Here is a 16,416-nt window from a genome sequence, read left to right as displayed (position 1 = left end):
CTGCAGAATACACTGAAGCCTTTACTGGTTGTATTACTGGGTGTACAACATGCATAAAGGGATTTGCCCCCTCTCTTTTTAAGAAATCTTGATTGCTTATAGTATTTTAGTTTTTAAATGGCTGCTTTGCACAGAGCTCGCTTTTGCATAGAGGTGGGTGAAGAACCAGATTAACTGCCGAGGTAATTACCAAAAGGAATTTGGCATTTTGTCATAGGAGGTGTTATGTTAAGGGTATCCATCATACATTGCAAGAACATAACTGACTGTAATTTACTGGTGTGCATCTCAGAAATTGTTAATTTGCACATTGACCTGACTTCCACAGAAATCCAATGCCATTTTACCAGGGAAATGTAAATTAAGACCCGAGGGAAGAATACTTTGTGTAGTCAAGGGCTCTATAATGAGTGTCCAGGTGCTAATTAAAAAAAGAAAATAAAAATGGAGAAATTCACAAAATCACACACCAAACAGTTAGAACTGAAAGAATATAAATAAATACTTTACTTTTGGGTTGATCATTATATCTTTTTTTGTGAGGTGAGGACAGTATCATCTATTTATAATTTTTCATTAATATTCTTTTATCAGTGACATGCTTTTCCAAAGAAAAAAGAAATCCCATTTATTTGATCATATATTAAAATTGATACCATATCTCAGTACATTTTGGTTTTCAGTCTTTTTATTTTCAATTTTAAAACATAATATGAAATCTAAGTCTACCAGTTAACAACTACACAATACCCAATGTTTATAATACTTTCAATAGCAAACTGGATACAGCATAAACAGTACAACAACATTTATCAAAATCAAACCACATAATAGTTTGCAACAGAATATTAATACAAAGGTCAATTAAGCCACTGCATACAAAAAACAAAAGAAAAACAGTCACATTAAATCTGACCGTTCCATTTGTATTTGTTCGTTTTTGTATTTGTTTACATTTTATTTCATTGAATTAATTAATGATTATTATTTGTTATTTATTTTTTTGCTTAGTGAAATGTTTCATGGCACCTTGTTTGATTGTAAGCATGCATTGAATGAGCGTCATCAAGATTGATTAGACCTTTTAAGTTGTGTGTTTTTGAGATAAGCGCTGTCCAAGGTGCTGATTATAGTTCTGTTGTCATTGAGAACAGAGTATGAAATGGAAATTCCAAATGATTTCTAGTATCACAATTCACTATTGCTAACCACCTATTTTCTAAGTTTTAAATACATGCATAAACTTCACAAAAAACTACGAGCAGGAACTATCGACAACACATCTGTACATTTTAACACCCCTCTTTACCTGAATCTACACACTCAATCGCACCAACAACTGCAAACACATTACGCAGGATAAGACAGGTTTATGCAATAGCAAAGACATAAGTGCTGGTTTTCTTTCATGAAAAAGTGCTGAAATCTTTGAGGGACAGCAACTGCAATCGGACAATCTACCTTCCGGGAACCGAAACCAACTGTAGCTGTTGTTGCTCAGAATGGTGATCCGTTTTTCTGGGATTCCGTCGGCTCCTGGCGGGGCTTTGTGCGTCTTCAGCGGGTCTGACCGAGACTATGAATCTCCTCCTAAAGGTTTCACACAGCACAATGTAGATAAACGGGTTCAGGCAACTGTTCGCGTAGCCCAGGCTGATAGCAACCTTGTAGGCGTAATAGAATGACAATGTCGGCTGATCTACTGCCAGCTGAATCAACTGCAACACATAGAAGGGAGCCCAGCAACAGAAGAAAACTAGGCAGATAGTGACTGCGATCCTGGTCACTTTTTTAGTCTTTATCCTGGCACTTCTCTGCGTGGTTAGAGCCTCCGAGGAGGTCATTCTAAGCAAAATCCTCCAGTAAGCCACTGAGATAACCGTGAAAGGTATGGCAAAGGCGATGAAAAACTGGTATAACGTGTACCAGTAGATATCTGTCTCCGGGTTCGGCAAGCGAATCCCGCAACCTAACACCCCACCGGGCAAAGGAATCAGGCGGGCGTACATCCAAACGGGGGTGATGCTAAGGAACGACATGAACCAGACGATGCTGATTATTAGAACGGCAACAGCGGGTCTTCTGAACCGCGCAGAGGTGAGGGGATAGACAGTGGCCAAGTACCTATCAAGTGTCATGGAAGTCAGAATGTAGGTGCTGGTAAACTGACTGTTGGTGTCTAGGGCTGTAATGATCGTGCACACAGTCTCTCCAAAGTGCCAAACTCCGTTCCCCAGCAGCTGGTGAATAAGGAAAGGCATTCCTAGCAGGAAAAGCAGGTCCACAACCGATAAATTAACGATGAATATGTCGGGGACGCTGCTTCTACACCTGAACTTAGACTTACTGAACACGGTGAAGATGACTATCACGTTCCCTATTATGCCCAGCAAGCAGATAATGCCAAAAACCGTTGGCATGAACACGCTGCCATATGCAATGTATTTAGTTGAATCTGTGTGAAACAAAACCCAACAACAACAACAATTAGAGATCAAGGATTATACTGTACACTGTAAAGCTGCACAAACAACATACACAGCAAAAAAACAAGTGCTTTATTAATTCCCATGTCTAGTGGTTGTATTTTCTTAAAGTTATTACATGTTAAAAAAAATTGTAACTCCTGAACAACTAAAATACTGTATTAACGAATTACAAAAAAATCTCACCTGTATTGGATTGGTTTTGTTCTGAGTCGGTAATATTTGCGGTGGTAACCACACTTTCCATAGAATCCATATTGTCACCAGTCTTAGTTACTTTTTTCTTTCTCTGAGCTTTTTTTTTTTATCAAGGCTTCTGAAACTGAAATTAGTGGCTCTTACTATTACTGACCAACTGTGATAAGTCGAGCAGGAACTGTGTCTTTTCAAGCCATGTATGTCTGAGAGGCATTTGCTCCTCCTCCAGGTATTTGTCGCAAAATCACCTCGCAGTTACAGCTGTCCTGGGGGGTATGACAGAAACCCACAGTCTTTGGCTGAGAGCTGTATAGTCAACGTATTATTTGGATACTATGGCCTTGATTGTCATTGTTCAACCTACTGCAGTTGGATTTTACACATCCCCTGCGCATTTAAAGTCTATTAATGCACAAAAAAGTCTGCAATTGCTTTTGTGTTTGTGTTTGTACAGATGCAGTCCGGCAGGTCTAGTTGGCTTTGCTGGGTTCACCCGACACTCCAGGTAGAATATATGTTAATCAGATGTATGGATTCTTTGGAATGGCATAGAAGTTAAGGGTATATTTGTTCTATAATGGTTGATAATCTTATAAAACCCTACTAAATTCTAAACTAGTAAACGCAAAGTAAGGACATGTCACTTTGTATTAACCTATTCACTATCTGTATTGTAGTATTTACTGTAGTATTTACGAAACTCATTATTCACACACACACACACACACATATATATATATATATATATATATATATATATATATACACACACACACACATACTGGTAATAAATAAATAAAAACATTGAGAGAGAGAGAGAGAGAGAGAGAGAGAGAGAGAGAGAGAGAGAGAGAGAGAGAGAGAGAGAGAGAGAGAGAGAGAGAGAGAGAGAGAGAGAGAGAGAGAGAGAGAGAGAGAGAGAGAGAGAGAGAGAGAGAGAGAAAATGAATGCCTGTCTGATAAGAAACATTTTTCATTTAGGGGCTGGAAATTGGAAAAATTGAATCATATGCTACAATCAGCCTGTATGCAGAGGACATTTATTTTATGGGTGTCTGAATAAATTGTAGAGCTAATCCAAGGCAATTGCATACAAACAGCATTGGCTGATCCAGAAATCTAAAATTTTGAAAGCTCTAGCAGCAAATTTGTCTTGTCACACTAAACATTTCTGTGAGCTATAGATGTTTTGGAAGTGCCAGATATTTCCTTTCATACATTGTGAACTGCACTGAAAGAAGCTAAATAATGGCAGTGTATTTTCAATAGTTACATTCATGAGTGTTTTTCAATACAACCAAGCAAGGTAGAATGGAAATAAACTTTTATTGTCCAAGAAAACATCTTACAAATTGTTTGCAGAAGAATACTATTTAATAGCATAATAATGAATATTTAGAAAGGCTCTTTTTTACATTCAAAGACAGACAATAGTACTATTTTAATTATATTTACTTTATCAAAACTTTACCACATTAGAGAAAGCAGTAGGAATAATAATTTTGGGTACAAAGCAGGAATGCATTAATTTTGGGCGTATGGAGGGTAGCTAAAATGGACAAGCTATCCAGTACAAAGTTAGATCAAAACTTAACAAGGTAATGCAAAGATAATTAGCCTTCATAATAACAGATAGCAATGGCAGTAAAACACCACATTCCATAACCTTATTCATAATCTTATTATTAGCTTTAACAGATTAATGTGTCAATCTCCACAAATCTTCCAAACAGACCAAGAAAAATTCAATAATCCCTGAAAACCTGCCTGAGACCTGATCACCAGAAACTGGGAGCAACATCCTTTCACACCTCCAGGAGAATAAAGTGGGGGAAACTGCTTTCCCCAGTAGAAGAATAAAAGGGAAAACAAGCACATTCCATATCTTCATTGACAGAAAAGTCACAACAATTTTCTGTTTTGGGTATTTTGCTTAAATAATACTATAAGGTATATAAAGTTTGGCATACATTCTAGGTGGCTTCTTAGTGATGGGTGTGGAACAAGAAATAATTAAGGGGATTACACAAATATATATAGCAATTATTTCAACTAATGTGCTTGTGGGTATAATTACAATTAATGCAAACATGGATTTTTTCACAATAACTGAAATATATGAATTTGCTAAATAATAATCAATGGAGATGCAAGTCCTTCTTTAAACTTAAACACAAAGCAGACTCAAAACGGATAGTAGAACAAATTATATATATATGAAAGGATAATGTGCTATTAAATTTAACCCAACTGCATGTAAATATTACACTACAGAACTGCTGATAACATTACAAATATGTGTTTCATGCTCAGTGCTTTTTTAAATGTGTTGTTGTTTTTCTCATAGCAGGTGTGGGAAAGCATCCTGGCTCTGCTGTTACTGTCCTTTCTGTTTCTGAAAACTTGGGTTGGGGCAGGAAGAGGCATCACTCTCACATCCTGGACAGCTTCCTATGGTGTCCTGCTTCATGTGGGCTGATCTGAAGGAAAGAAAAACACTAGTGTAATCCCTTAGCAGCCTAGCGAACTCCCATCATTCCTGCAGTGTCTGAAAAGATCAAAATGAGGCAGCAGGCTCCCCCCAATTACAGACGACACCTGCACTTGTTGCAAAAGTATCCACAAGAGGCCAGTTTATTTTCACATTCAAGATACGGTTCAGTCAGACATCATTCCAGAAAGAATATTAGGAATTGATGAATACAGAAATACAATTCTGCAACAACGCAGAAGAAATGCAAGCACAGACTGAGACAATTACAGTCTGCAAGAATGATCTAACCCAAGTAGAATTTAATTTTGGGTTTGGATCTTTGATTTCTGATTGGCATAACTGCTGGAAGGACTTTACAGTGACAGTTTTGTCTCTCATTACAATCAAAACACTTACCTAGCAGGATCAGCATGGTGGTAGTGTATAGTTGTGAAAAAAAATGTTCAGTTGTAAAACATTGTCAAGTTAACGTCAGACTGGCTTATCAGAGGCCAGAAAGTATGTGGCGACACAATAAAGAACAGCCTGTTTCAGACTGGAACAAATGTAAAACCTCTGAGAAAGTGAGCTAGCTGTCTCAGGACAAGGCCCTGAGAAATGTGCATTTCAAAGTGTTGCACTGCACTGCTTGACTCCTCATCCCAGCGGACCAACAAACCTAAAACACCAAAAGCTTAAAACATATTTAAAAAAGATACTGGATGTGGTCACTTTATTTCCATTTAATACAAGAGAAGAAAAAAATAAAATTGGGGATTGTGTTATTCCGGCCTTCCTGCACCAATAAATTCACAATTGCTGCAACTCTGCGTATGTCAGTTTAATTAAGGTTATCTTTGAAAATAACTTTTAGCAGAAATGCTCACTTGCCATACACTATGAAATATCACATCGCATCACTCTTGGCTTGTGAAAAAAGAATCTACTCCAAGCACGTCTATTATTACTGAAATTGCACCATCACCAGGTGTGCAATTGCTGGATAACTTTTAAATGATCAGTTGCTATGCGACTGTAAATTACTAGTTTTTAAATACTGGTAGCGGGGGATTTTTCTACTTGTGTTATTTTCTTGCAAGCTGCAATTGAGAGCAACTTGTCCTATCTACAGGAGCTCCAACGATACCAGACAATTTGTTGATTTTTCAATTTTCTCTACGGAATACAAAATTAATGGACTCAGTTATTTCAAATTCTAATAACACACCCAGATGACATTGAAAAGGCTAATTATCTAAATCCCTGGTCTGCAAGAACAATCACAAGATCTGAAGGTTAATGAATAAACCAGGTGCTTATTATTAATTTGTCATACTGCAAGCTTGCCATTGCCTTACATTACTTGATATCATGGAGGCCTTTTAATGACATTCTTGAAGCAATGCTCGGGGATGATGCGATGGACAGATTTGGTTGGTTTGGCAAGTGTATCAAGACAAATAAAAATTAAAAAAAACATGCAGAGTAATTTATGTGGTTTCATATTAAATGCAAAGCTATCTATATCAACACAGTAAACAATTAATCATCTTAACACTGTAGGTTAAGTGGACATGACTTCAATGGCCCGTTTCACAGCTCCCAATTAGCGCTAGTCTTGGACTACCCAATGTTAACTTGGGTAAGATAGTCCAAGGTTAGAGCTAATCAGGTTCTGTGAAACCACCTGTAAAATCTTCAAAAACACAAACGTGGAATATTTCAGCTCATGACAGGAGATCAAGGTTCAGGCTGTGCACTACACCTTCAGCTAACCTTCATGAGCAGTTTAATATCTCTGCCTTTAAGTCAGGGCACAGTGCCTTGATGTTCCCTACAATATTCTTCCATTCGTACCACTTTAAGAAAAGATTTAGCTTTGTGCCAAAGACTCATACTGTAAAGAATCAGTACACTGGTAAATCCATAAGACTACAACACCGCACAACGTCCCCTGTTTATTAAATGTATAAAGGAAAATACAGCTGCTTCAAAACTACTGAAAAGGTTAATTGAACGATTCATTCTCCTTGCAAATTCCTACCGGCGGCTGTAGTAATAGTCAAGCACGTTGGAGGATGTGATGTAGAAGGCACGGAGGATGACAGACACAGCGAAGGCAATGATGGCGAGACCACAGAGCACACACAGCAGGGCTATTCCACCGAGCGACAGCAGGAAACCTGTAGACACAGCAACACTTGTGAGGAAACAACCCACTGAGAACATTTCCAACAAAACTTTCATTTTGGTCCACACAAATACAGACTGAGAAAATGTATGTTAAATGGCAGGCAAATCTAGATCTATAAATTTAGAAATGTCTATAAAGTTCTGAGTCCTTAAAGGGCCTTTGACTAGTGGGTATAAGGCACAGTACATGTTATTGAAAACATTATTTTATCAAAGTGTTTTCCTTTTGCAGTTTTATGCCCATACAATTAGCCCAAGGGCAGCATCTGACAAGCCCATAATAGGGTGTGTCAGCAGAGTTTAATATAAAAAAATAGCTTATTATTGAAGCCTTAACAATGGTAATGTGTCATTTTAAAACAGAGCATGAATCCAAGTGTTCCACATGCCCAGCTGCCTGAGGCTGAACTAAAACTGTTACTGTATTGTGTTTTCAGCAGTCTTACCAGAATTAGAGATGCTGATGTGTGGAATCCCAATAGTCCTAAATCTACCCACATAAAGGAAAACAGCCTCCCCACCTAACACTCAGTGTTGACTGTACAATGCAAACTAAATCCATGAACCGGGTAAACCGTAACCGCCTCTGTCTACATCAGTCCAAGGTTTAACAGCAATTTAACACCAATTAGTCATCCTTTCTTCAATCAAACTGACTGTCCCTGAGGTCCTCAATGAATCTCACAAACAAGTATTTATCAAGGAGCAATTTACAGATCAATTTGAAATTGTTCTTCCAGTATTACTCTTATGGTATCCAGGATGACTGTAATTCCAACACACAATATCCTCTGTTTAAGCTTTAAGATTATCTCCATACAAGTATTGTTAATAAATTATTATTATTATTATTATTTATTTCTTAGCAGACGCCCTTATCCAGGGCGACTTACAATTGTTACAAGATATCACATTATTTTTACATACAATTACCCATTTATACAGTTGGGTTTTTACTGGAGCAATCTAGGTGAAGTACCTTGCTCAAGGGTACAGCAGCAGTGTCCCCCACAAGGGATTGAACCCACGACCCTCCGGTCAGAAGTCCAGAGCCCTAACCACTACTCCACACTGCTCCCCAGTTTTATGTATTTCCATTACATGAGAGTAGGTGTTAAAACGTTATGCTGATATTGGACTCGGCTCTCACCAAAATAAGCACCAACTAAGACATAGCTTATTTTACTGTAAACTAATGTGATCCATCTGCATTTCTTTTCATCTGATGATTTCTACTGTGCTTGCGGTCCCCAACCAGAATCTTTTCGTCTCAACCATAGCCAGTTGCTGTTCCTCTCTGCTGCTTCAGATAAGTTCATCACTATGCGTCGCAACTCTTGACCACTGAATCTGATGTTTCTGAGAAACTGGGTTGTGGAGTGTGCCACAAATCCTCGACAACCCACCTCCACTGGGTAAACCTGGACTCTCCATCCTCGCTGTTCCTCTTCAGCAGCTAGTCGAGAGTACCAAAGTTTCTTCCTTTCATACGCCTCATCCACAGCATCCTCCCATGGCACTGTTAACTCTACCAGGTGAACAAGGCATGCTGATCCAGACCATAAAACAATATCAGGTTGAGGGTTAGTGGTGGGAATCTCAGGTGGGAAAATAAGCTGTTGTCCAACATCTGTCAGCATTTTCCAGTCTGTAGCAGCTTCCAGTTGTCCTAGACAAGTTTTGGTTTTAATATCTTTTCTTGGAGGTTGCTCCCCTGAATGGAGGAAGATTGTTCATCGTGTGTCATATATTGCTGGCATTGGTGGCAACTTGTTGGTCATGCTGCGCTTGTCTTCCAATGCTAAGGCCAAACATCGCAGCACCTGGTCATAACGCCAAGTAAACCATCTTTGGCCAAGACCCACCTTACATCCTGTCAAAATGTGTCAATGTAGCTGGCGATGAACACAAAGGACACCCCAGATCCTCTCCTACCCATAGATTAAGGTTCTGTGGTGATGGGAGAACATCATGTGTTGACCTGATGAGGAAACTGATCCTGCTCTATTCCATTGTCCAAAGATCCTGCCAGCCAATCTTACGTTGTTCCACACTCTCCCATCTCATCCATTCTCCCTGCTTGGCCTGGGAAACTGCCTTTACGCACCTCATCCTCTCCTCCTGCTTTTGCACCTTGTTGACTACAAGCTTCCTCCGTTGAACTGGGGCTGCTTTGTGTCATGTAGGAGGAGCTGAACTGAGACCAAGGCCTCCTCTTCCATGCTGTACTTGCTCCATGATATCACTGATACAAAGGGCAGCCTTTGCATCTTCCACAGCTTCCTTTGCCACCCACTTTCTTCCAGTTTTCAACACAGGTGTTGCCTCCCTCACACATTCATCGTGTGACTCTACCAATGTAATTTCCAATCGAACCTTGGCACACTTAAACTCTTCGGTTAGAGCTGAGACTGGCAGCTGCAGTATCTCTTTACCATACAGTCCCACTCTGCTCACGCAGCATGGAACTCCTAACCATTTCCTGACTTTTGCACTAATCTGCTCCCTATTTTACTGTATTTGATCCTGCACTTAACCCAATCTGTAGTATCTTGGATTTCACTTGCACTCGTATCTGACCCTGATGTAATTATCAACACTTATCTGCTCTTGAACTGCCCCGATATCAAAGCGTACTGGGTTTTGTATTTGCTCTTATTATGACTGAAGTCATTGTATTTTGTATTTTGCTCTTAATTATACTGCAATTCTTGATATGTATTTTTGTATACAACTGCAAGTCGCCCTGGGTAAGGCCGTCTGCTAAGAAATAAATAATAAAATATTAATAATAATAATAATAATAATAATAATAATAATAATAATATGAACTGATTAACACTTCCAGCTTCTCTACTGTTGTCAAGGAAACCTCATACACAGTGAGTGGACACAGAAGTCTTGGCAGTAGACCAAACTGAAAGCACCAGTTGAAGTTTGCCTGGTAAAGCACTGCTGTCTCTGCTCTTCAACACTTGCACTGCTTGTTGTCTCACTTCTCCCACATGAACTGTGTCCTTTAGGTCCCCATCATACCATCTCCCAAGACTTTTCACAGGCTTCTCAGACACTGTTGGTATTGCCTCACCGTTAATGCTGAACCTCTTATCCACTACTTTACCTTTAATTATAGAGATGCTCCTTGACTTGCATTCATGCCCATTCAATGTTATTGATTAGTTTGACCAATAACCTAATTAAAGTCAACATATTGTTAAACAATTAATACTACGTTAATAGCCACGACTGCCCTCTACTGATGGTTAATGGTACAATTACCTTGCAGGAAGACAAACCCAACAGAGGCTGTCACAAACGTGACAATAGCGAAGGTCAGGAAGAGGCCAATGGGTACTGTTGCCATGGCACCAAACACCAGCAGGGCCAGGGCAAAAAAGGGGTGGCCATCAAGGTACTGTCCCACTGGGGTACTCCTGATAGCTGCAAGCTGACAAAGGGGAAGAGGCTATGATTACCAAAGACAATTAGCAAAAGCCTTCTTTGGCAATTACATTTAAGGTTAATATTATTGATGATAATAATAATAATAATAATAATAATAATAATAATAATAATAATAATAATAATAATAATAATAATAATTATTATTATTATTTTTATGGCATCTAGGCATTCAGCAGCTCATAATTGTGACAGTAGTCTAGTATGCTGGTCCTGTAAAGAAAGGAAATAAGTAAAAAGCCAATGAACTGGATAGGCCAGCAATTAAAAAGCAAGAAAAGTGCTAAAGTACCTGCTGCATTTACAGACAAAAAATAGCAATACCGCATTTACTAGCTATGCATTTACTACAGGAGAACCTTTGACTGCATTCATTTACACTTTCCTTGTTGTTTATCCCTAGTTCTGTGTAACTTGCTTGTTTTAGAGAAAAAACATGTGCGCATTTAGTAAATTATAAGTGAATCGAACAATGTAATGTTATTGCTTGAAGTGCCTCTGTAACATATTTCCAGTACTACAGTATGCACTGCCAAATTTGCCAATATAGAGTTGTAAAAATTCTATACAGCACTAAGAAACAAGTGCATGAAGGATCTCTGAAAAGAAACTTTCTAAGTTAAACTGCACACTGGGATTAAAATGTTCTCAGAATTATTCTTTTTTTTGTGTGTCTTATTCTTGCTAACGCTGGATAGTAGTTTTAGATTGCATTCTGGAGTTGTGCAAAATACCAGGCAGCACAATACAGGTCACAATCTCCTGACATCAGGCTAAACAGCACAGCACAAACAGATAATTGCATGTGGCTTTGCACAATTGCTTTTACATTGCTTGCTGCCTGACCTTTTGCCACCTTTCTCCACATAAAAGTTTCTTGGCAATGATATTTCAGAAACCATTTAGAAACTCCAGTAATGAATAAAAAATTGTCTAGCGTCATAATCTGCAGCTACACTACATTCAAGAGCGGCAATGTGCTGAGAATCACTTTTTAATGACTTTTGAATCAATAGTTAGTACAATATTACATAATCATGCCTAGTGTGCTGTAGGGTACAATGAATGATGCTCCATAGGATTAAATCAGAATTAAGGCAAAGCTATTTAATCACAGGTACCTTTGACTTGCTGTTCAGGGTGTACATTATTGCACTTAGCAGGCTCTGTAGCTCCTGCATGTCCTTGGGTAAGGAAATGCCTCCACTTTCCAACATTGTTTGAAAACGAATGAACTATGAGTGAGGAAACAAACATCCATCCGTTAAAAATCTCTTCTGCACCCCAGGATTACCGAAACTGGATAAAAGGGAAAACCAATAAGACTAATATATTACTGTGATCATTATGCAAACCATTATTGTCATTATTATTATTATTAATTAGGTAATCTATTGCTCCATCACAAGGTGGGGTCAAATGTGATTATAGTCTATAGATTAAGGAATAAAAAAAGGTTATGTGTATGGCAAGCTGATAGTATTTAATAAAAGGAAGGTCAGTAAAAAATACTACTACAATGTGATGTCTTTTCAATCAGCAACTTTAGTAGGCCAGCAAAATCAATTAAAATAACAATGCAACATTACTATCACATTCGCTTTGCAAAAGTGTACAAAAAATGTGGTGAAAAAAATATGCAAAATGCAATAGAAAATAGAAAAGAAAAACTGTAATTTACACTCAACTTGCTTCGAAGTCAAAGTGAATAACGTAAAACAAATACTAATACTAGGTGTTGGTTGCAGCACAGGGTTTCAACATCTGAAGCTGCTGCTGCAAAAAAAACATTTTAAAACAGAAACAAAACAGAAGGCCTTCTTATATTTTCAAATCGCAGAACCGTGATGAAACCAAAAGGCCCATTCTTCACCTTGCAACAAGTAGACAATCCTACCGACAGCAATAATAAAACACAATTTAAAAAAACACAAGTGTAACCGAGTAGAAGATCTGGGTGACCATGCATACCTATCCTACTTACCGATGATCCCAGATTTCTTTAATCATTAAGCCTCAGATCTTCAATATGGTTTAACTATAGCAGATAAAAAAATATATAACCGACGAAGAGCCCGATTTCCTTACTTACCCTTTGCATAATGTTTTTTTTCGCTTCCGTGCTTTGGCTCGCGTTTCTGTTGAAACTGGGAGATATGTCTTGCTGTTTTATTTTACGTGTAAATAACTCTTTCTGCGTCTGCCTGTATTTCTATGGGGGCTGCCAGTGCATCTAACTATATTACCAGACTTGAGACCGTGCAGCCACGATTTTAACCCCTTTGGTCCTGGAAATAGATTTGCTCGCACCAGCTTCGGTATCGTAACTGAACATGCAACAACATTTTTAAAACAGCAGATACAAGATAAGTAAGGATTTGAGGATTTATACAACGATGTATGTGACATGCATTCTAAATAAAATATTGCCGTACTGCAGGTTATATATTGACACTATTATCACAGCTCTGCTCAATCTCAACCCATTCAACCTGGAATCTGGCAAACAGACGACTGAAAATCGCAAAAACGTATTGGGGTTTTTAAAAAAAACTTGCTCAATTGAACTGTACTGACTCCCAGGTCTCTGGACGTGAAAACATAAAAATGATGCTGGGGACTAGTGATTTAAATTGACGACCCTTAAACACCTAAAACAGTCAACGGGCAGCAGTGTGGAGTAGTGGTTAGGGCTCTGGACTCTTGACCGGAGGGTTGTGGGTTCAATCCCAGGTGTGAGACACTGCTGCTGTACCCTTGAGCAAGGTACTTTATCTAGACTGCTCCAGTAAAAACCCAACTGTATAAATGGGTAATTGTGTGTAAACAATAATGTAATTGTATATAAAAATAATGTGATATCTTGTAAAAATTGTAAGTCGCCCTGGATAAGGGGTCTGCTAAAAAATTAATAAAATAAATGATTATATGGTTACCTACATAATGGTAAATTTTGCACCAGCGCCTTATCTCAAATAAATTCCCGATGAAAATATCAACTACACCCTCCCCCTCCAAAAAAATAAAACCAAGGCATTCTAAAAGTAAGACTAGAGTATATACCTGAATGTAGTACAATACGCAATCAAGCTAAACCCCAAATCTGGAGCATTATATATCATTATATCATTATATATTTCGATGTTGTCCAATTTTATTGAACACTTTGGCAGAGGCAATCCATGTGCCACCTGTGGTTTTGTGTATGATTATTATTCCAAGATAAAAAGCTTTTTACAAGGCACTAGTTGATGATCAAATGTCACACATCATTGCTTTCATGACTGTTGGAAAGAAAATCTAGCAATTGCAATTTGGGGAAACATAAAACTTGGCAGAATTTATTGAGCTTTTACTCTTGAATAGAATACGTCAATAGCTATTGCTTTTAGAAGTGGTCTTGTGTAAACATATGTGTCTGTTCAATTTAATTCAAATACATTCTTTATTTTTTTCTCAAAAGCTTTTAAATCAGAACCAGGTAGTTACAGCATGTGCTGTAAGGAATTGATTCTGGATTTGAGCGGTTCCTTAAATTATAACAAATAATTCCAGGGACAGTACTATCTTGGATTCACCATTGTGTGCGTGCTGCTGGACAGACTGAAACAGCTTAGTTACAGTATGATCATATGATCCTATCTGGGCCACAATCAATCGCACTTAACCATGCAGTCAAGCAGAAGTCAGCAGACAACCAGAACTTATATAGATGTATAATCAATTGAATTTCCTGACAGCCGAACTGTAGTGGATCTAAACCGCTGGGTGATGATTAAATGGACGGGTCACAGACAGTGGTGGAGCTGAGTGGGGCAAGGCAAACATTTCAGGGGGCTACACTCCACTTTGTGTGGACACATTTTATAGTGTCAATGTTTCATACGCAAAACTTCATTTATTAGGATGGTGGAATCTGATGCAGATTAAGTACCTGTTAATAATAATAATAATAATAATAATAATAATAATAATAATAATAATAATAATAATAATATTAAACAGACGCCTTTATTCAACACAATTTATAAAGGTTACAGTGCAGTATGAAGTTAGTGCTGTTGTAATAGGGTCGAGGCTGGACCGTCGACCCCGTATACCTCAAGCGAGCGTCCAATCGCTCCCATGTGAACTGGGCCAAAAGCAAACGATCTGATCCGAGATCAGAAAAATAGTTTTTCCCGGCTCGTTCGGGCAATCGACCCTGGTGCATATCTATTATTTTTGCCCTGTGTGAATGCTAACCTGTCTGGGGGCGGATCGTTTGTAAACACACCAGCCCAAGGCTCACGCGGCATGTATGATCATATTTATTTAACCCCTTATAGTGCGGTCCATTAATTACCACAAAGTACCACACAGTATCACAAAGTTACCACAAACAATCTTTAAATAGCATAACAATGCATCTATATAATTTGAGCCTATGTTACTTTATTGCGTTTCAGTGCAGTACCTCACAAGAAGAAAAGTGTTTGTTTAACACGTTTATATAAACAAGGAATTAAACGTAACTTCAAAACAAGTCCCCGTAATGTAAAAACAAAAAACAAACAAACAAAAAAAACATTAATAAAGTTACCTTTAGTTATCCTCATTGATATAAACATGTTTAAAAACAAGTGTTGTTAAAGCACTTCAAGAATATCGCCTCAAATTATATATGCGTTTTGTGTCTGTTATATTAATTTAGCAAGCATGATTTTCTAAGAGTAAAATGCATTTTTTTTTTGGTTATTTAAGGATTGTTTGTGGTACTTTGTGGTACCTTTGTGGTAAATGGTGGTAATTAGTAAGACCCAGTTTGATGCTAATAGTATTCCCAGTCCTTCATTTGACATGTTTTATTATTATTTTGAATTGGGTTTTTAAGCATACAGATTTTAAAGCAGAGCGAGCGGATTGTAAAATGGATACATGCATGCTGTTTGTTTAAGTCTAGTTTGATACACAGTTATATATAAAGTTGCAATTTTCAACTATGGTATTTTTGCATAATGCTTCATTGTATTGCTGCGTGTTGCAAAAAAAAAAAAAAAAAAAAAAAAATACAAACAAATCCTACAGACAATGTAACAAAACCGACCAATTTCTCTGATAGACAACTAGCAGAAACCCTAGTTTTCTGTTTATAGTTGATTACATTATGCGAGAATACATCTGAAAAACGTTTTGTAAGATGTGGTTGCTGCTAGTTTACAAACCTCGACATTTCACTGGGCAGGGGAAACGTTATGCAAATACATTGATTGAGCATCTTTCTTCTCCTGTATTGAAAAAGCTCGTCGACTTTTGAACGGTCTCTGTCGTATCACTTTTACTGTGTCGCACATTGATACAATGTTGAAATAATACCTTAAACACAAATGACAGACATACTAAAAATTCCCAAACTTCATTGTTATTCGCTATTATTTACACATATTGAAAAATACAGTGCAGCAAAATCAATTGGTCTTTCGATGCCCCCGCGTGGACTAGAAAACAACGCTAAAGAGGCGGGCTCGTTTGCAGTCGTGGCTTTGAGCTTTTAACTTCATCTCATCTCACCGACACAGGGCAGGATCTGTAACGACAGTGTATCACACAACACTGCCCGTTACA

General features: G+C 37.9%; 2 protein-coding genes across 4 annotated transcripts; both read right to left on the bottom strand.

Annotated features, from left to right (window-relative positions):
• Window positions 1–483: 483 nt before the first annotated feature.
• On the bottom strand, window positions 484–2,884 carry LOC117431184 (melanin-concentrating hormone receptor 1-like). The gene is made up of 2 exons (XM_034051883.3): window positions 2,673–2,884; window positions 484–2,455 (listed from the first exon to the last, which is right to left on the bottom strand). The coding sequence occupies exons 1-2, from the start codon at window positions 2,740–2,742 to the stop codon at window positions 1,458–1,460; spliced, it is 1,068 nt and encodes a 355-aa protein (XP_033907774.1). The 5' UTR covers window positions 2,743–2,884; the 3' UTR covers window positions 484–1,457.
• Window positions 2,885–3,991: 1,107 nt separating this feature from the next.
• Window positions 3,992–13,347, bottom strand: LOC117431185 (lipid droplet assembly factor 1-like). Of its 3 annotated transcripts, none has more exons than XM_034051884.3 (5): window positions 12,905–13,347; window positions 11,934–12,047; window positions 10,630–10,798; window positions 7,202–7,340; window positions 3,992–5,164 (listed from the first exon to the last, which is right to left on the bottom strand). In XM_034051884.3, the coding sequence occupies exons 1-5, from the start codon at window positions 12,911–12,913 to the stop codon at window positions 5,062–5,064; spliced, it is 534 nt and encodes a 177-aa protein (XP_033907775.1). In that variant the 5' UTR covers window positions 12,914–13,347; the 3' UTR covers window positions 3,992–5,061. The 3 variants fall into 3 exon arrangements, with proteins under 3 accessions (XP_033907775.1, XP_033907776.1, XP_033907777.1); XM_034051885.3 differs by having other exon boundaries at window positions 11,934–12,111; window positions 12,905–13,345; XM_034051886.3 differs by lacking the exon at window positions 12,905–13,347 and adding an exon at window positions 12,797–12,870.
• Window positions 13,348–16,416: the final 3,069 nt, after the last annotated feature.

Source organism: Acipenser ruthenus, chromosome 22 (genome assembly GCF_902713425.1).
Source record: "Acipenser ruthenus chromosome 22, fAciRut3.2 maternal haplotype, whole genome shotgun sequence".
In the NCBI taxonomy this organism is placed as follows: Eukaryota; Metazoa; Chordata; class Actinopteri; order Acipenseriformes; family Acipenseridae; genus Acipenser; species Acipenser ruthenus.
The sequence above is the reverse complement of the archived record's forward strand: the minus strand, read 5'-3'. Positions and strand labels throughout refer to the sequence as shown.

What these genes read in the sequence shown, in the direction of transcription:
- LOC117431184 (XM_034051883.3), bottom strand. Translation starts at nt 2,742, where the DNA reads ATGGATTCTATGGAAAGTGTGGTTACCACCGCAAATATTACCGACTCA. An exon ending in ACAAAACCAATCCAATACAG is followed by an intron (nt 2,456 to 2,672) that starts GTGAGATTTTTT and finishes TGTTTCACACAG; the next exon opens with ATTCAACTAAATACATTGCA.
- LOC117431185 (XM_034051884.3), bottom strand. An exon ending in CCCTGAACAGCAAGTCAAAG is followed by an intron (nt 10,799 to 11,933) that starts GTACCTGTGATT and finishes CCCCTTTGTCAG; the next exon opens with CTTGCAGCTATCAGGAGTAC. An exon ending in TGGGTTTGTCTTCCTGCAAG is followed by an intron (nt 7,341 to 10,629) that starts GTAATTGTACCA and finishes CTGTGTCTACAG; the next exon opens with GTTTCCTGCTGTCGCTCGGT.